This window comes from Podarcis tiliguerta (assembly GCF_965153285.1).
Source record: "Podarcis tiliguerta genome assembly, chromosome: 3".
NCBI classification, from domain to species: domain Eukaryota; kingdom Metazoa; phylum Chordata; class Lepidosauria; order Squamata; family Lacertidae; genus Podarcis; species Podarcis tiliguerta.
In genome coordinates, this window is record NC_139536.1 from 61994201 (window position 1) to 62015226 (window position 21026).

At 42.6% G+C, this 21026-nt stretch overlaps 1 protein-coding gene across 1 annotated transcript in view; it reads right to left on the minus strand.

Annotated features, from left to right (window-relative positions):
• Positions 1–893: 893 nt before the first annotated feature.
• Positions 894–21026, minus strand: part of ENPP3 (ectonucleotide pyrophosphatase/phosphodiesterase 3) — a 46610-nt gene continuing 26477 nt past the window's right edge. Inside the window, exons 14-23 of the mRNA XM_083434917.1 lie at positions 18083–18149; positions 17538–17625; positions 16126–16295; positions 15391–15442; positions 14438–14592; positions 7542–7680; positions 6571–6648; positions 6268–6400; positions 3410–3566; positions 894–1489 (exon numbers count right to left, since the gene is read on the minus strand). Coding sequence (XP_083291043.1) covers positions 1319–1489; positions 3410–3566; positions 6268–6400; positions 6571–6648; positions 7542–7680; positions 14438–14592; positions 15391–15442; positions 16126–16295; positions 17538–17625; positions 18083–18149 — 1210 coding nt within the window. The 3' untranslated portion in view covers positions 894–1318. The remainder of the gene's footprint in view (positions 1490–3409; positions 3567–6267; positions 6401–6570; positions 6649–7541; positions 7681–14437; positions 14593–15390; positions 15443–16125; positions 16296–17537; positions 17626–18082; positions 18150–21026) is intronic.

Here is a 21026-nt window from a genome sequence, read left to right on the forward strand (position 1 = left end):
ACAATGGTTTTTTGAGTAAATATTAGTGGCAGAAAATTAGCAAAGCACAGACACCTAAACTTGTGTTTATAAAAGTGAGACTGAGGGGCTGGGTCTCCCTGACACAGACGTCAACAGAAAACTTTTCCCATTAGTAAGTAGTCCTCAACAATACACAGTACTGTATTGGAAAATTCCTGCCTATTCACTGTATGCACTCATGTTTATGGATTTGTGTTCATCTCCTGACAATAATTATGCTTTCAAGGTTAACACAGCGCTCAAAGAAGCTACTTTTGAAGGGTTGAATGCCAACTCAAAAATCGACAGCTCTGCATATGAATCTGCACACTGAAGAATTCAGTTGCATAGCTGGACAACTACTCAGCAAAGTGGAATTTTAGCCCCTATATTGCAGCTAAAGGGTTGGGACTGAGTCCTGATTAGGAAATACCCAAATCTGGTGGTGCTGGCAAGTGAAGTGAATAGGCGTGCAGCCCCTCGTGAAAACACAATAACATGTAGCAATATTCTTGACAGCAGCTGAAACTCTTTCTTTCTTTCTTTTGAAGTTTGTTCCTGTTCATAATTTCAGTGGCACATTCTATTATTATATACAAAATGCTTTAAAATCTTTATATTTTATTCATATGTTAAAAGTTCGAATTCAGTAGTTTCATGTAGTCTGAAGTCCTTGTACCATCAAAAGAGAGAAGGAGGGAGGGAGAAATTCCAGGAAAACACGTGGATCATGGAGCTGCAGGAATGCTGGGAGAGATTTTTCCTGTCGTCATTTATTACCCTAATCGCCTGAAGATCTGTAATTGAGGCTGAAATCTTAAACACACTCATTCCCACTGAATACACAAGTGACTGACTTCTGAGAAAGGATTGAGGATAAATTTGATCCAGTATACATTGCATGTTTGTTTGTTTATTTAAAGCCCAATCTGTCAAACAATATCCAAATACAGCTTATCCGTTCCAATTCACCCTTATATGAATTTTCCATTGTAGTTCTCCAACCAAGCAATGTTTACAAAAATGCATTATATTAGGGGAAATTGCTTGCAAAATGTGTACATGAGTCAAAACTGTTTATAGAAATGTTTGAACAAAAATGTGATGAATTTTCATGAGGGTTTTTTTTTAAAGAAAAATAGCAAATTGTTGCAAAATGTGGAGAACCCAATTTAAGATTGGAAAAAAATAAGAAATGAAATTGTCATTTCCTCGCATCCCTGCTTCCAAGTAAACATGCATTGGTTTGTGTTCTGGGTTCTTCCAACTGGCAAGGAAGGAACAATTTTAACAAGACCTAATAAATTACACACACTCATTAAAAAAGAGTTGTAAATATTGGCAAAAATGTCTTCAATTGTAGGATTTCGGGCAGAGGTTGATTTCTCTCTGGGTAGAAATCCAGACCCGTCAGAAGCTCCACATCACGGACACGAGCTGTATGAGTCTGAATTCTTTCTTCAACCCACAGTGATTCTGGCTGCCCATCCTGACAAAGCAAACAAACACAAGAACTTCAATTGTGCATCAGCAGGCAAAAAAACAATGTTGCAGTAGTGCAAGGAATTTCTGCATACAAATGCCTTGCAACTTTATTAAGGTAAAGATAAGGTACCCCTGCCCGTACGGGCCAGTCTTGACAGACTCTAGGGTTGTGCGCTCATCTCACTCTAGAGACCGGGGGCCAGCGCTGTCCGCAGACACTTCCGAGTCACGTGGCTAGCGTGACAAGCTGCATCTGGCGAGCCAGCGCAGCACACGGAACGCCGTTTACCTTCCCACTGGTAAGCGGTCCCTATTTATCTACTTGCACCCGGGGGTGCTTTCGAACTGCTAGGTTGGCAGGCGCTGGACTGAACGACGGGAGCACACCCTGCCGCAGGGATTCGAACCGCTGACCATGCGATCGGCAAGTCCTAGGCGCTGAGGTTTTACCCACAGCGCCACCCGCGTCCCACAACTTTATTATTTTCCCTAATTAAATTTCTGTCACTGTGGACTGGGGTAACTAGGCCATGGCAATCTGCTGAATGTTTCCTTCGTCCTTGGAACTTGTTCACTATCTTTTAACAGTTAGTTTCCTTACAACAGTACAATGAGCTATGACTTATCAGAATGAACAAACACAGCAAGTCCTTTATGCCATATTTGGGAAGAGGGAGGGGAAGGCTGAAGGCAAATGCTACAAGCAAAAACTATTTTTTTTTTAACTTCAGCTATTGGCACTACCTAGTTAATGCTTAACAGTATGCCAAATGCTGACCCTCAGAGCAGAAATCATATACACATTTTCAGATGCTTTGAACAGCCACTGAGCAGCATATCTCCACTCTGGATACTGTGCATTACTATCATCCAGCTGTTATGCTTTTCTCATTTTGAATGCCACCACAACCACTCCAGCTAGAGGAGGAGAAGTCGCTTGCAAAGCACGCCCAGTTATATGTGGCTTACGTTGTCCTGAGACTAAATGATGCAAAAAAAGCCTTGTCCAATTCCATCAATGCCGCCTTGGTGCTTTTTCAAAAGTAAAGTATTACTTTATAAACCAGCACTAGGGCATTGTGGTGGGGAGGCATAACTGATAATGCTTTTTTGACAGCTGTGTCAATTTCACTGGAGAGCAGAATTCGACAGCATGTCCCAGATGCCCACAGTCAAGAAATAGGATAAACCAAGCAAGAGATGGCAATGCACTTCAGATAAATTACATCTGTTCACAACTGGCACAACTCTTTTTCAGCAATCATTTAAAAATCTAATTCCTGCTTATTCAAAACTGCATTTCTGACTTACATGCATATATACGAACACAGGAATTGGGGAATGTTATCCTCCAGATGTGGTGCATTCTTAAGTCATGCAGGCAATGAAGATCAGGGGTTAGAATTGTTCTGTTAGGGCTCATCCACACTTCCACTTGTCCAAGTGATATTCCACTTGTCCCGTGCATTCTAGGCATGGGTCTGAACAGTTTTACTTTCCCCCACCATTTCCCCCTGGGAAACCTGCTCTTTAGTGATAAATTAGAACAAATAGCAATCCACTTAAAACCCAATTGCTGTTTGTACCAATTCAGCACTAAAGATCGGCTTTCCCCGGGGGAAAGCGGTGGGAAAATGGAGGTGTAGATAAGTCCTTAGTCTCTTATCCACTGTGTCACAAGTGGTCTGAATAACAGAGGGCATATGTCACCTAATTTGTGCTTTATGTGCAATTCTTCCAAAATATTTAATATTGAACACAATCACTGTCAGTACGTTGAGAGTCAGTTGGAATGATCTCTTAGGCTAGGCCTTGTGTTGGATTTTTACTGGGCACTAAACACTTCTCAAATGGCTGCATTTGTAGAAACCGCATCTCCAATAAGAAGAGCAGGGGCATGTGAAGTGAATGATGTTATACTTACACCACAGCTCTCAGAGTTGTCGGGCAGATGAGGAAGGATGAAGGGCAGGACACTCAGTGAGCCTGAGCAATTCAGTGGGGTGTTGGCTTGGTCCTCACAGCTAGTCAGTACAACAAAGTAATGGGTTGGGATGGGAATCTGTGAATTGCCTACATGCCTGTGAAAGAAGATCAATTAAAGGCTGTTTACCAAAAGCTATACTTTTTGTAAAATTATATTCACACCATTTCATTCAATGAAATTACAACTACCTACCCTGTGGAAATATTATGGAGAATAGCTCCAAAACTGGAAGCAGAAGGAAATCAGCACTCGTTAGGTAGGATTACACTGTCTGTTGCCTAAGAAATACTGCATATACCTAACCAGCAATTTTCAGTTTCAGTAACTGACAGCACAACCCTGTACATATTTATTCAGAAGTGCTCCCATTTAATTCAGTTGAGTTTACTTGAGGCAAGTGGGTATGGGATTGCAAGTGTGAATCAATGTGGATTGAAATTCTGCCCAAAATTTTAACGCAACAAAGGCATACAATTTTAGCAGTTTTTTAGATTGGATATTTCCTTTGATGTGCATGATTGTATCTGGGGTCAAAAGGCTGAAAGAATAAACTTCTACCTTTTCATTGCATTTCACTGATTTTCTATTTTTTTAGTTGAAACCGTATTAACATTTAACAAGAAACAATAATTGAAAAGGAACTGTGAGAGTGAAATTCTGATGCCCCTGGAATTAGTTTTCTTATCAATCAGACAAAGAAGATTCCATTAGCTGAAACTGAAGCAGTGTCACAGATACTCATGCAAATGCAGTCCCTTAATGCGCAGGGTAATTCCTGTATGAGCTCTCTCTTCAAAAAGTGGGTAGGGTTATCTTGCCATGACTAACTTTGTACAGATTTTGATCTGTTTATAAAAGCTTTTAAACAGCACAGTGTGGCTGACAGGATATTAAAGCCCTTTGACTGGAAGGAAGCTCTAGTCTGTCATCTCATCCATCCACCTACATTGTGGCAGAAATTCTTTCCCTCTGTCCAAACCATGTTTGAAAAATGTGGCATCAAGTCTAGCCTAGAAAACAGCAAATCCAGTAAAACCCGGACCATAAACCTATTTGCACAGCCAAACTGTCCAGAACTTGCAAATATTCTTTACAAAACTGGCAGCTGGCAAGAAATTATCCTGGATCCATTAGAGAGCATATCAAACAGATCAGCAGAACTCCATACTCCAGAAGACATCTGAAGGCAGCCCTGTTTAGGGAAGCTTTTAATGTTTGATGCATTACTGTATTTTAATATTTTGTTGGAAGCTGTCCAGAGTGGCTGGGGAGGCCCGGCCAGATGGATGGGGTATAAATAATAAATTATTATTATTATTATTATTATTATTATTATTATTATTATTATTATTAGATTTGAAGCATAGGAGCTAACTCCTAGGGGCCATGGGGGCTTCAGCCCCTAAAATAAAATATTTGAGGGGGCCAGGCCCCCACAAAGTTGATGGGCATTCCCATTCAAATATTGTGTGCACTGCGTCATGTGATCAAATATGTGGGGTGGGGCTTACCTGGGCCCCCACAATATTTCATTCAAGTTGGCACCCCTGATTTGTAGGTAAATTGTGGTCAGCAATGCAGCTGTTGTTCCCAGAGGAAAGATCCTGGGAATAAGGCTGGAATTATTCTATTCTATTCAAGCCAGATGCTGGTATCAGCCATCCCACATTGGATCGTTGGCATCCATTTGTCTCGAGAGACAATGGAGGAGTGTGTCTTTGGGAGTGAAGTCAAACTGCTGGAAAGTTACAGTGCCTGCTGTGGCCGTAGATACCAATACAGGAGAGATATGTTTTGTTGCAGCAGGGCCAGATTAAAGGCGTCCAGTTGTGCTGCTGCAGATGCACCATGGCGGTTCTTCTCTCTGCGCTCCTTCCAGCGGACATCCCTCCTCTGGTCACTGCTATGGATGTACAACCTGATTGTCTCCAGGCACTGCAGTCATCTGCAAGGGATTCTCACATGGTGAGGTGAATGTTGCCAGCCTTCAATGTTATGCTTGCAGACATATTTGCAGTGCAGAGTTGGTCTGCCAATGGGCCTGGTGCCTGAAGCCAGCTCCCCATACAGCACGTCCTTGGGGATCCTGCCATCTTCCATTCTGTGGACATGACTATGCCAGTGTAGACGTCATTGAGACAAGAATGTGAACATGGTGGGAATGTGATGCTCCAAATCCTCCAGATGCAGCACATGTGGAAGGCATTGAGGTGTCGCTCCCGGCAGTGCTCACAACTCACTTCCATAAAACAATGTGCTCAACATACAAGCCTGGTAGACCTTCATCTTTGTATTGGACATTAGCATCACATTCTCCTATACCCCTTTGGAGAGGCATTGCCGCAGCTGCCTTGCCAAAACACCTGTCTATTCTTTTCAAGCCAGATGTTGGTATCAGCTGGCTCACATACAGCCAGTCATTCTACAGAGCGTAACTTGATTTCTTGGCTGACTTGTGCCTGAGCACCTGCTGTAACTCGCTCAAAATCTAGCACAGGGTTTCCCAAACTTGGGTTTCCAGCTGTTTATGGACTACAGTATATATGATGGACTACAGTTCCCATCATCCCTGACCACTGGTCCTGCTAGCTAGAGATGATGGGAGTTGTAGTCCAAAAACAGCTGGAGACCCAAGTTTGGGAAACTCTGAGCAGATGGCAGATTGGCTATTGTTTGTAAGCCATTCTGTGATGCTTGACAGAAGAGTGGGATATAAGTGATTTAAATGAATAAATAAAAATGAAACTCGTGCCGCATGCTAACATTTAAACTGGTTACCTTTTTTCTTTACTTACTGTGTAATGATATCAAGGGAATCAAAGTGTCCATCACTATTATAATCAAAAATAGGCCCACTGATCACATTTAGCCCATTTCTCTCTGTAGCATATTTTGGAAGCAGCGTATTATGCAAGTAATCCCATAATCCTGCAATTGAAAGTACAGTGAGATAGAATCAGCGACAAGGGGAACTGTTATGCTGAATCAGTATGGCTTCTCTGTCCCATGACCACACAGGCCAGAAGAGGCCAGAATGTAAGCATAAACTCTCAGGTAAATAATGCAATATCAAAGTGTAGGCCATTATCAGCACTTACTTTTGAATTCTTTGTACATGGGAACAATGTTGCTGGTAAGTAAAGCATCATATTGTTCATCTGCAGTTGAATTGAAGTCTGTGGGAAAAAATGGGATTAATAGTTTGTAAATCATGAAAACTAAACCAAAATTATTTTAAGCTGAGCACAATTTTGTTTACGATTCTGGTTGATCTATTCATTAAAATATCTCTTAAATTTTATTATTTAATACCCTTTCTGCCCTCTTGCATGAAAACATAGGATCACACATAGTGGTAACAGAAATATACATGCGGACCCTACAGCAAAAGAGTGAATTTCTTCTCTTCAGGGTTTCTGCCAGCCAACCATGCCGTTTCCCATGATTGGTTTTCTGGCAACAAAGCACAATGAGATGCCATGGTTTGTTGTTGGCTTACGAACCATGGCTTGTTTTAACTATTATCTGGTGTTATGCCAGAAGCCAACTTTCTTGCTTAAAAGTGGTTTGCTTGGCCACCTCACCCCAGACGCTCACCAAGCTACAGAGGCACAAGGCAGGAGCAACTGGAAAACAAACCAAGCTTTGGAGAAACAATCTGTGGCTTGTTTGCTTGCCTCATTGTACAATGAACAAGGCATGGTTAAAACAAGCCATGTCTCCATGTTATGTGCAAATGAATCACCGTGAACCTGGTTTCTAACAGATTCCTTTCCATGCAATGTTTACGTATCTCCTTACTCAACGTAAATCTAAGCCTGTTGAAGAAAAATATCTGACTATGACTTGAGGAGCCTTGTGGTCTGGTACTACAGAAGGCAGTGGCTATAATATAGCAAAGCTATTCTTTCACAAAAGAAACACCACTGAAATACCCCCCCTCTCCCTTTTTAATGCCATGCTTCTTCCCAGTGGGTTGTTTCAGTGCTGTGTATATGTTTTTAAACACCCAGCCACATCCAGCCGATTACAACATTATGATCTTTTCTATATAAAGAGCACTACTAACTGGGAGGGTAGAGGAAACCGTGGGTGATGTTCAGGTCTGGCTGGTAGTTGGAGCAGTTTTGGCTCTGAGCTTCAGGGATTCTAACATCAGGCCGCAGACAGTCTGGAGCAGGGGGAGGAAGAGAAGATGCATCTCCCGCCTGGAAAGGGGGGGAAAGAGAGAGTATTACACCCACAGTCGTGGCTAACCTACAGTTTTGTGACTTCCTAGCCTAGCTTTCATTGATTCTTTCTTTTCCTATTTTTATAATGAATCATGTCCGTGCTAAAAATAGAAATGGACTTTAGCCCTTCTTTCCAGTCTGTTTATTTCTTGGTCCTTCAGCATTTTGATAATGGATGGGGAGGAAGGAGGGGAAGTCAGCCCAATGTAAAGCAGTTGCAGCAAAGATCAAAGCAGCTTTTGGATTAAAGATACAAGGCATTTGCCCTATTGGCTCTAATCAACAAGTTAAGATGTGTGACTCAAACTAGAGCTCCACAGAGATTGCATCATGTATGCCTTCCTGGCCTCCTTTGGCTCAAGATCTGCAAGTAGGACTGGGGGGAAACCTCCCATAGGGAACCCCAGGACCTCTGTCAGTCAGTGTAGAAACAATAAAGAAGCAAAAACAAATTTATCAAGTAAGGCAATGTGTTAATTGTCTTTCCTCAACTTGTAGCAGAAATACTTCCAGATGATTAAAAAAAAAACCAACCAACCTTTATCTTAGAGTTTAAAAAGATGGGGCCAGAGACACCGAATTTCTGCTGTTGTGTGCCTTTCCTTAGGTATTTCCTTTAACATTATGTCATTGGGCTGTGCCTTACTCTGCCACCCCCGGCCCCACCACACACACCCAGCCATCAGTCAGTTGATGAGAAGCAGAGACCAGCAAGCAAAGTAGTGGCAGCCTGGTGTCTCTTATAATGCTTAGTTCAAGCTGCATGGTAGGTCAGACTGAGAGGAAAAGTACAGTCACTGCCTTTGGTAAGAAGAGCATGCTTTAAACAGGAAACAGTAATCAATGTGTCAAGAGGCATAATTTATTTGCATTTTGTGGGACTTCTAACTACAGCACTTGGAAGCAGTTGATTTTGACTGCCACGCCATCACTCAGCCACTTCCAGGGGTGGTGTTGGTGTTTCTTAAGCGGTATAAGGAAGAAAATAAAATATATAAATAAGGCATTAAAAAAAAAAAAAGATCCCACAAACTCATTGATCCAGAGATGCAAACCCTACTCAGTTCAGATGTTCTTCAATGCCCTTTTTATCTTTATACAGCACTTTTTAAAAAACCAACCAGTTATGGGCCCATTTTCAAAATCTCATCCAACTAGTCGTATTTCTATACCAGACTCATGAATGTGCCAATCCAGGAATGAGTGGCATCTGTGAATGACCCAACATGAAGCAACAGCCATAGACAGAACTTCCACATGGTCCAATGCCACAGCAAATGCCCACAGTTTTCAGTGAGGTGATTTCTGACATTCAGCTGAAAAGTCGTGGAACTGAAGTGTAACCAAGTGTTGAGGAACCAAGTGGTATGCATCCCATGAATCAAATCTCCTTGTAGGAAAGCCTTCTGAGGGCCACATGTCACTGGTGTACATAGGCCAACAAAAAGTGGGTGGGGCCAGAAAGGAAAATGGGCAGAGCAATGGATGGGACTCTTGCTTTTGTAGAGGAGACTGCAGTCCAACTACACAAATACACACACACACAACACAACACAACACAACACAACACACAATACATAATGCATATCCCCAGTGAGGCAGGGAAGCAAGAGACATTATCATGGGTCAAGGGCACATCTCAGTCAGGAAAAAAACATTTGAAGATGACATGGAGCAGAGCCAGCACAAGGTGTGGGGTGGGGTTAGGGTCTGAGGAGAATCCTGAGGGCCAATCTAAGAGGTCTGGCAGGCCACATTCATGACAAAAAAAATAGAACATGGGGCTCAATTACAGATCATACACTGCAGGATAATTTCAATAATCTGGAACACAAAGGTGTTTACTTTCTTTTCAAAAGAGTGACTGAGTCTATGAGTGAATGAGTGTGTGTGTGTGTGTGTGTGTGTGTTTGTGTGTGTGTGTGTAGGAGGGGTTGGTGACTCGGTACAACCAAATCTTTCCTATCCAGGAGGTGGGTTTTTCCTCATAAACTTTGCCAACAGTCAGAGGGAAAAATCATAGTTTTTCCCTAAATCACTGCCTCAGGAAATCTGGCTACTGACTCTGCTATTTCACTGACTCACGACAAAGTGCTTTTTATAACCTAAAGGGACTAGCTCAGGATATGCTGGCTATCAAAAAAAATAATGGGATGGATATCTGAGCCAACACTGGTACTTCAATGCCCCTGTTGCTTAAGGGCCAAACTAGATGTAGGCAGATAGATAGAGAATATGTAACTGTGGAAAAAATAACAGAAAATGTCACCTCATGGTGGTATTCCTTCACCAAATTGGATTGTATAGACATCTCAATGTAACCAAAAATTGGTCTATCATGAGATTCCGCTATAATTTTGATTCCATTTGTAGGTCTAACCTGATTGTGGCCACCTCCAATATTTTGCAGAAGGGATTAAAACACATACTGGAAATTTAGGCTTGTACGATTAAAGCGACTTAAAGGGCTTTCTCACCCTAGCGCAATTAATCCACTTTTTAAAAGAAGCAGACTTTTTGCAGTTAGGAAAGTGACAGGGAAATACACTGGAATTAGTGAGATGAATGAATGATTGACACTGCACAAGTGAATCAGTATGAATGCTGAATAAACAGGTAGTCCAGAGAAGTCCTATGATGTGGATCTCCTTTTAAGGCTCTTTTGATTTCACTGCCTGCAAAAGGAGAACAAATACCACACAGCAGGAGCTGGAAAATAACTAGTGAGCCTTCTTTTTAGAAGGCTGCTAGTATATCTGGAGACTACCATTCTCTCTTGTTGAAAGATAACAAGGGAGATAGCAGTTATTGGCATCCATCAGGTTTTAGCATCTACTCAAAGCCTTACTCCTAGAGCTAATGACATTTTTATTGATGTCTCAGCATCAAAACTCTTTGTACACACCACTTCAAGAAGTGCTGGCTTCTTTTTCATACCTTATGAAAAGCATTGTAAACCTCTATCTAGAATATTTTCTCCACTGTGTTGGGGAAAAAAAAACCCTTCAAATTATCTAGCTAAAATATTACATTGTCACTAAAAACATTAAGGGCAACCATTTTAAAAAAAATACATCAGAAGCAGGAAACTTCTCTGACTTCTCTGGCAGTGTCTATTAAGGTGCTTTTTAACTTGTTTCTAAGGTTAGGAGTGAACAGTGAAACAGCCACATTTGCAGATAACAGTTCTGTAAATAATTCAGGGTAGTAAAGACAAAAAGGAATGATGAAGAGCTACAAACGGTTCTTTCCAGGCTTGGTGAATTGAAAATAAATAAATAAATGGCATCAAGTTACATTGAACTGTATTTGCCATCAAAAATACATCTTCAGGATGTGGTAAAACATTATGTGTGCTGTGAGGAAAAAGTAAATTCTATGTTGGGAATCACTAGGAAATGGATTGAAAATAAAACTACCACTATTGAAATGCTGCTTTTTAAAAACTGGAGTAGTAAAACCCTGGTCAGCAAGCTGGATATAGCCCCATAAAGCCCTCACTCCCCACCCTCTCCAAACTCTCATCTCATTTGCCTGCTCTGTGGCAATGGTTTCTGTGGGAGTGAATATAAGGACCAAAACAGAGCTGCATGTATGTGAAAGTGCCACCAGGAAGCTTGGAGGGTGGCCAAAGAAGCATCCGGTTTAAAGCAGGGGGTCTCAGCAGCCTCTGGTGCCACCTCTGCAAATTTGCTTTTGCTAGACCGCTTCTAGGGTCCTCTCAGATACAGTGGTACCTCGGGTTAAGTACTTAATTCATTCCGGAGGTCCATTCTTAACCTGAAACTGTTCTTAACCTGAAGCACCACTTTAGCTAATGGGGCCTCCTGCTGCTGCCGCGCCGCCGGAGCACGATTTCTGTTCTCATCCTGAAGCAGAGTTCTTAACCTGAGGTAATATTTCTGGGTTAGCTGAGTCTGTAACCTGAAGCGTATGTAATCCGAAGCATATGTACCACTGTAATGTCAGAAAAGCAGACCAGAGGGCTGAGTCCTTCCGTTGATCCAATTCTCCTTCACTGATTCACAAGTGCTGGTAATGATCAGAAGGAAGGGGAGAGCCAAGGCAGAAAGAGGAAGGCCGGGTGGGAATGCTGTATGTTTTGCTTGCCACAGATCAGAGAGGGAGTGTGCTTCTGAATACCAGTTGTGGGGGAACAGTAGCAGAAGAGTGCAATTGCTCTCCTGCCCTGCTTGCGAGGTTCAGAACATGGAACTTGTCAGGAGTGCGTGCAGGAGCCGGGCCCTGTGACTGGTAGGGCCTCGCAGGACTAGGGCCTTCCTGAGTTTGGCCTGGAAGGGCAAGGTGCGGCCTCACAGGTGAGGCATGACAGAAGACTCGTAGCACCTGGTGGCAAGGGCCAGGAGGAGTATATAAGGCCAGCATTTCCCTCTGGCTCTTTGCCATGGCAACATGCTACCCACCTAGCTGTGCTTTGGCTTCCCGACTCCTGGAATCCTGACTCTTGGACCCTCAGCTTCCTGACTCCTGGTTTCCTGACCCTTGGACTCTTGGCCTCCTGACTCCTGGACTGCTGACCCTGGACTGCTGATTCCTGCTTCCCAGCCCCGACGTACCAAGCCAGGACTCCGACTGCCCGTAACCCAGACTGTGACAGCCCTGCTGGTCCAGGCCAAAGGGCTATTATAGTCCAGCTATGTGGCCAACCCAATGCCCATGGGAAGCCCACAAACAGAACCTGAAGGCAACAGGCACTCTCCCTACTTGGGTGTTCATCTGGAACTGGTGGTACACCACAGCCATTATGACTACTAGCAGTCACTGATAGCTTTAACAGCTTCATATAATCTCATTTTGAAGCCATCCAGATTGGTGGTCAACACTGTACCTTGTGACAGCAAATTCCACAGTTTAACTAGGCAGGTGGTTGGGCAGTGTGAGAGGCTGGACTAGGCAGACCTATGGTCTTATGTTCTGATGTTTACCACAATGATGCCACCTGGCTTTTCTGGGCTGGCTTAGGTCTCACAGGAGCAACACCGTCCCTGCTGCAGTCTCCCTAAAGTATGGCAACAGATGCTTCACATTGTGGAACTGTTGTGCTGTCTAAGTATAAATGGATGCCAAAGAAAGCTCCCTCTGCAATGAGGTCATTTTCCTTGCACCAGAAAACAAGCCTTAAGAGATTATTATCAGAGATGAGAAGCAGAAGAAACAGACACATTCCTTTCGCGTAGGTTTGAGCCAGCTGTTTATTGTGCAAAAATAATTTTTAAAATGAGAGGTTATGCATTTATTTAAGCATCTCTCCTAATGTAAACATATCAGGGGTGAGAAACCTGTGCCCCACTCCAGATGTTGTTTGACTCCAGCTCCCATAGTCCCAGACCATTAGCCATGCTGGCAAGGTCTGATGACAGCTGGAGTTCAACAACATCTGGAAGGCCACAGATGCATCAGCCAGCTATGTTCTATGTAAACCCACACCAGATTAATTCATGAATACCAGAGGTATAAGATTCTGATCAAGACATAGCAGGAAGGGGCCAAAGGCTTCCCACGTCTGGATTACAAGAAAAGATCAGCTCAAAAGTCCATCTAGGGAATGCTGTTTCCCACTGTGCCCAGGCCAGACATTGCTTCTGGGAAGTATGCATGCAGGACATGAAGGCAATAACTTTCTTCCACTGTTGTCCCACCAGCAACAAGCATTCAGTGGTACACTTCCTCTGAAAAGGGAGGCTCTATGTTGCCTTGATAGCTAAAAACCACTAATAGACATTATCTCCCCCAGATTTGTCTAATCCTCTTTCATAACCATCTAAGCTAGAGGCCATCACAGTGTCTTGTAAATTAATTATGCATTGTATGAAAAAGTACAGCCTTTTGGGTCTCCTGAATCTCCAGTCCAGCAATTTCATTGAGGATTAGAAGCTGCTTGCCATCTGGGAAAAGCTGTTCCCTGGTGTTTGCCGCTCTTCTCTCTCAGCTACCAGAATAACCCGGTACTATTGATGCCAGGGTGGAGGTTGGACAGGAGTCCTGCTGCAAGCAGTGACTCATTGCTCTGTTTTCCTCCCCTTTGAATTTCTTCCCAGTGGTGAAGTGCTCCCCCTGCTAGCTCAAAAAGCAAAGTACACATATTGCAGAATCATAAAGTTCTGCTGCTCAGGTTGTCAGTGCCAGTTCATGTGGGCTTGGTGTTTTGACTTGCCCAGCTGCTACAGTATTGAGTGAACTGGGGTTCGTGGAATCTTCCTTATCCAAGGTGGCATGCACAACTTTCGCTCTACCATTTCATTCTCACAACAACTCTAAGAGGTTGGTTAGACCGAGACACAAGGACTGGCCCAAGGTGACCCAGTGAGCTTTCATGGCTAAGTCAGGATTTGAACTCAGGTCTCCCAGATCCTAACCTGGCTCTCAAGGTGGCTGGCAGTAGTTCTCTGGGGTTTCATATTGGGTGTTTTCCTGGCCCTATCTATGGATTGCATTCTTTTGCATGCTAAGAATGCTGCTCTGCCATTAAGCTGCAGCTTTTCCAATGGCGATTTGGTAACCCTGATTGTACAATAAGTACCATCTCCTCCCCCCCCCCCCCCAGCAGACCGGCAACCACTCAGTCTGAACAGCTGTGGCCTGGCCAATTTTACAAACACACAAACACAGTGATAACTGCCTGACATTCCTGAAATGATCAGTTTTGCCATAGCCCTTCCCCGTGTATGGCCTTTCATTGCACTTCAAAAGGTATATAAATCTGAAAACTTACTGGTTTGTTGACAGTATATGAACTCCATAGTGGCATCCAGATGTTTTGGCTGTATCCACTCACATATTTATTCTGGTGAAGGAGGCAATAGGTATTCTCTTTCTGTAAGACCTTGGGTCTACCATAAGGCAAATTAGAAGCTTCGGATGTCTTCTCTAGAATATAAACCATAATTACTGAGTTCCACATTTATGTGATGACCTGGGGGGGAGGGGGTGGCTTTGGTGGGGTGTGTGCAGCAACTGAATACAGTCTTTTTGAGAAGTTATGATGAAATACATGTGTTTATTCAGAGTCTTTGCTTTCCAATAAATTTGAAAAGGGGAGCATGGTTATAAAGATGATTTGAAATTTTGGGCAAGCTGCTGCCTGGTATATTCTCTCCCAAACTTATCTTGCTTCTGGTTCTAATTTTTATTATTTTTTTGCATTTATATCCCACCTTTTTTCTCTAATGAACTCAAGGTGGTGCATATGGTTTTCCCTGTCCTCATTTAATCAGTGACTGGCCCAAGGTCACCCAGCAAGCTTCATGACCAAGTGTGAATTTGAACCCTGGCCTCCCAGGTTCTAGTCCAGCACTCTAACCACTGCACCACTGTATCCACCACTTCATCTTTCACATTCAGCTAAACAACTTGCCCTTTACTTCTGCCTTTTCCCTGTCTGCTGCTTTCCTTGCATACTCCCCTACCCTATAGCCCAGAGAGTGGCAAACTCATGGCCCTCCAGATACTGTTGGGCCATCATCCCTGACCCATGGCCATGGTGGCTGGGGCTGATGGGAGTCCAACAACACCTTTGAGAAGGGTTGGGCTCCACAAATATTTCCCTACCCACTGTCACTATTCAGCTGCTTGAGGGGAGTTTAGGATATCGTTAATTTGAGGCCCCAACACCTGCCCTCCACTGCCGCAACAGATGGATGGAAAAGGAGTAGCAGCAATACTCACTTGCTTCATCAGTGAGCCTCAATCTTTCATTTATCGCATTAACATCTGTTATCTAAAAACAAGCAGACCGACAAAAGTGCAAGGAACTGCTGCCATTGCTTGCTTCACTTGCCAACCCCACCAAGTAGCCAGCCCATATCAAACCCACCACGCCCTTCAAAACCTCCCGCCTTTATACCTTGTGAAGCTGCTTTCCCCCTTCCCTTGCAGGAGCCCCAAACACCCACTGCTGCAGAAGGAAGCCTGAGAGAGAGGAAACCTGCATTTCCCCCCTTCTTTCCTTCCTTCCCAACATCAGCGACCGGAGGAGTTTTCACTCCTGTGTCGGCATCCTTAAATTCTTATTCTTTGTATAGAAACCCCATTGATGCACATGTAAAACATGATTCACAAATGAATAGTTCACATTTTAAAAGTTCAGTTTAAAAAAACAACCCCACAAGAATATGAAAAGAGCTTGCTGGATAAGGTCATTAACCCAGCATCCACAGTGGCCAACCAGATGTCAATGGGCAGCCCATATAAAGGGCCTGAGTGCAACAGCACTCACCCCTGTTTTGAACAGCAGAGGTAGCCCATAGACAATGTGGTTAGTAGCTTTATCCTACATGATTTTTTCCGATCCTCTTTTAAAGCCATCCAAGTTGGTGGCTATCACTACTTCTTGCTTTTGGGTGAGGGGTGGGAAATGAACATCTAACCGTTTTAGGAGTTATTGATCCTGTTCAGACTTACCAAGCTGCAGACACATCCAGAAACATCTGGTGATGCAGGGGAATTCATGGGGCATAAAGAAGGAGCTGACTCTTCTTTCGCAGGTGATGGAGTGTAAAAAGGAACCTTCAGTAGGTGATTCAAGGTACCATGTGTACCATTGTTTGCTGCTGGCGTAATCTTAAGCAGATCTGTCACGGAAAGTGAAAATGATTTCTTTGGGGCAGGCTCTGTGCAAGGCTTAACTTGAACAAGATCTGATTTCCGCTAGGTGATGTAAACTTGGCTGTTAATGAAAATGCATGAGGATTTCCTGCTAAAGAACCCAACATTGCCATTTCTGCCAGCTGCTTTGATTCTTGAGAAGAATGCACCAGGTTATTGACTGGAATGTTTTTAGGGTCAAATTGATACGGTGCTGTGTGGCATGGTAGTGTCTTCTCTGGTTAAACTCTATACCTTACTACTGTAAAATTCAATGAAAAATTGTCATGGTGCTTTTGGGAAAGGGCTGGAACTTCGTGTTAGAGCATCTGGTTTGCATAAAGAAGGTTCTAGGTTTAAAATCTAGTATATCCAGGTAGGGTTGTGAATGTCCGCAGCCTGAAACCCCGGAAAGCCACTATTAATGTAAACAGCACTTAGCGAGATGGACCAATGGTCTGGCTCCTTATAAGGCAGCTTTGTAGTGTTCCTATGAAAGCTGTCATGCCAATACTACTTTTCTTTCTACTGGTGTGGTCATTTCCCACATGCTCTTGCTGTCCCATGTTGGTTCCCTCAGCCAAACATGAGGGCCAGCCGTGGTTAAGGGGCAACTACATGCACTGTTAATGGGTGAATTGGGCCTGTGCCAAAAGTTGGGCTGCATAAGTAGTACACTCCAGCTTTGGCCGTATCATTCAGTACATTCCTTTGATTATGCCCTCACAGTTTCAGCTGTGGAAATGCTTGCCTCCCTACTGTTGACTTCCAAAACCTGCCCTCCCATCTTATGAGTTAAGCAGAACTATTTTCTCTGTGCATAAAGCTGAAGAAGAAAAATGTGGCTGCCATCACTGGCAGGATGATGTCCTCTAAATACAGACAGTCACACCATGTACGCATGGGATGAAGGGCCATGGAATCTACTGCGCAGTCGCATTCTTTGTAGGTGTCCCAGTCTGGAAGTCAGGGCAGTGGATATGCCTGCTTTTCTTAATACAAAACACAGAACAGCTATCTGTTCTTCAGTACACCTACAACGTAGGAAGAAGGATTATAACCTCAGGGTACCTGTCTGAACTCCACCATATATGTTTGCATTATGTCCTGAAGTAGTACAATATGTTTTGTGTAGCAATTAAATGTTCTCTGCATACTGAGTTCAGTTTACTTTGCTCCAATCTTAAAACTATTGGTGGCAAAACAGACAGAAACTAGTTAATACTTACCACACATTAAATTGTAAACCTCAATGTTTTCAAAAGGCTTCACCTCAGTTTTTTCTTTAAATCCTGGTCCATGTGCCACAAAGATGGCCTGGGTAGTCATAATAAAAATGGTGTTACTAAACAGCTTTCAGAAGGTTTGTTTAAAACAATAAAATAAAGCTAGTTTAGCAGAAGTTTGACTCAAGCCATACATGGGAGAAACTACTGATTTGAGACATGAGGTTTATTCCAGAAGGAAAAAAAGCAATTTTTAACAGTCTAGCTTAGACTATTTTGGGTGCATAAGCAACCCAGGGTTTTATGATTTGACATAAGCCTTCAAGTAGTTGCTTTATCCTCAAAGAGGACTCACAACACACTTCACATTTTGGTGGTGCATCTACTCAACATACCCTCTGGCCCATGGATTATTAGTCATGCATTAGTGTGAAACAACACCCATGCAGGACATGGGAAACGTTGGAGCTGATTCTGTGGCAAATGCTTACAGAAAATAACAGATAAATAGGTTTTTCTATATTTATTTATTTTTAAAAAACCCTTACCTGCATACTTTTGAACTCATTGTCAAAGCCATGGTTACCACCACCACAACGTGTATAGCTTTTAGACCTGAAAAAAGACAGATGTTGAACTAACCTTTAAGCTTCAACAAGAAATATTAAGTATTTCAAATAAGAGCTGACTCTAGAGAGGGGCTATTTTTGCAATCAATGTCAAAAGGCACTCCCTTCAGCAATTTTTGTCAATAATTCTGCTTCGAAAGGGTGATTGTATGAAAATACTCTACCTATTCAGGAAGTTGCTGTCCTCTGAATGGGATTAATTTGATATCAATGATATATTCCCACAGCCAAATAGCACCGTGGCATCATCACATTCACTAACAGCATGGTTTCTGATTGGATGGTATTATTCTAGGAAGAAGAAAGACCTAACCAAGATAAAATGATGCTAAAGCAGGAGCTGATGGGAAAACATATCTAACTCTCACCAGAGATGCTCATCTGGTGCTATGTCCTCGTATTATTTTCTTGCTTTTTTGCTGTTTTTATTTGTGCTTGAAACTTGTCAACTGCCTTGGAAACTATCAACATTGAAATGTGGAGACAAATTCAAATAAAGCAGTGGCACTCTTCACATCTTAGGCCATTAGTAAGTGTGTCAGGGAAGTGTTGTATTTTGGAGTGGCTCCACACTTTGTGCAGCTATGATGTCTGCATACCAGAGTTGCAAATGGGTTCTGAGTAGCAAAGAGGAAGAGTGAGAACCAAAGATGCTCATCTTTATATCTCAAGGACATATGTCAGGGAGCCATGGACCAACTCCAGCTCCCAAGCACATGTGGATGGGTGTGAAAGGGGAGGTACGTGTTTGTGGTGGGAAACACTACTGCAGCAAAGGGGTAACTACAGCAAAATGACAACAAGATCAAACACAGAGTTGCTCATAATCGTCTTGGAAATTGTTGTATAAAAATTATTTAGCTTTATAAAGTTGTAGTTCATTTACATATTTCAGAACTATTTCTTTTCTTTCCTTTTTTACACCTGTTCCTCCTTTCCTTTTAGGCATAAAAGAAATTTTACAATATTTTGACTAACAATGACTGCATTTGCCTGGAAATTTTTTGCTTACTCACTTCTGTGACTTTTGGAAGGCATGACGGAATAAACAAGACTGCCAAACTACAGGAGTCATTTACTGGAAATATTTTATGTTGACTCAATTATCTTTTGTAACGATTTGGAGTAACTTCAGCACATAACTCCAACACACCCACACCCAATATTTGAAAGCACTTTTGATACTTTGGAAATTCCTCATATGCAAGGTTGAACAGTGAACACATGCCAAAACAAATTATTCCCCGCTCCTTGAATTGTGTGGCTATTGTAAATTCAAACTGCATGAGATGTCAAGAGATCAGTACAATTGTGTAGAAAGCAGTGGTGGGGACGGACGTCTGCACCTGATTTTAAAATCTAAAAGGCCCACAAGTGTTAGGATCTAATGCAGGAAGATGGAGGAAAAACAGTGTTCCTCAAGGATTATGAAATGAAGACATGGGTGTTGCCATGCAGAAGGAATGGAGAGCCTGTGCCCTTCCAGACCTGTGCCCCTCTAGACTACAGCAACTCTCATTCCTGAGCCATTGGCCATGTTGGCTGCTGCTAGGGCCACAAGTTCCCCTTCTCTGCCTTTCAGGATTATTCGTATTCCAAAGGTAGTAGCCAGCCAGATACTTCTGACTATGCACAAGCAGAGCAATGAACTCAATAGCCTTCTTCTGTTACTGATCTGCAACTGGTATTGATGAGTCTGCTGTCTTTACACAGAAATGTCTGCATTCTGCCTTCATCAGAAGTTTCATCAGCAGTTTGGCTAAAAGCTTCCATGAGTCTAACATTCGCAGATATACAGTGGTACCTTGGTTCTCAAATTCCTTGGTACTCAAGCAACTTGAAACCCAAACACTGCAAACCCGGAAGCAAGTGTTCTGGTTTGCGAACTTTTTTCAGAAGCTGAACCATTTTGAGTGTTACGCTGAGGGCTGTCCATTTTTGCTATTTATTTTGTGTTTTTGTGGCTCTTTTTGTTTGTTTTTGTGACTGCATGGAACCCAATTCAGCTACTGACTGACTGACTGATTATGTGAGACTGCAGTACATTGTTTATTGCTTTCATTTTGTGGATCAATGGTCTCATTAGAGAGTAAAATTCATGTTAAATTGCTGTTTTAGGAATTGTTTTTGAAAGTCTAGAATGGATTAATCCGTTTTGCATTACTTTCTATGGGAAAGCGCACTTTGGTTTTGGAATGCTTTGGTTTTGGAATGGACTTCTGGAACGGATTAAGTTTGAGAACCAAGATCACACTGTACTTGCAAAATCCAGATGGGACGGGCCCTCTGGGATTTGACATGGTTTGGTTTATCCTAACTGCATTCTGACAAAACTAAGCTGAAATGTCCAGATGTCAGGTCACATGGCCCTATGATTGCATTTATCATTTTATTTCTTTGGAAATATTAATGAAGGAAATCTACATTCTCAGGAGTTGCGAAACTTCAATGACATGATGAGACAACTACGTCAGTTCAGTGGAAGTCAGTGGAATTCTCAAGAGGTTCATTAATATGGAATTTTATGAGTTTCTGTTTTGATTTGTTTATTTAGAAAGTTAACATTCACAAGGTGACTTACAGAGATATTCCCAACAATCAAACTGAAAAAAATAAACTAAAAGAATAGAATTGCAGAGCAGAAAAAACAGTCAAGCTAGAAGCAGTTCACACTGGCTGGCTGAATGAAATGGTATTCACCTGACAGCAGAACAAAGCCTGGCTGAATGAAAAGGAAAAGATCTCAGTACCTGAGCTCACTTTTGCAGGAATGGAGCCTTTAATGATACCCCAAAAGTGAGACAGGAGGGACATCGCTATGCCTGACAACAAACCCTAATTATTGGATTCTTTTTGTGCCTGC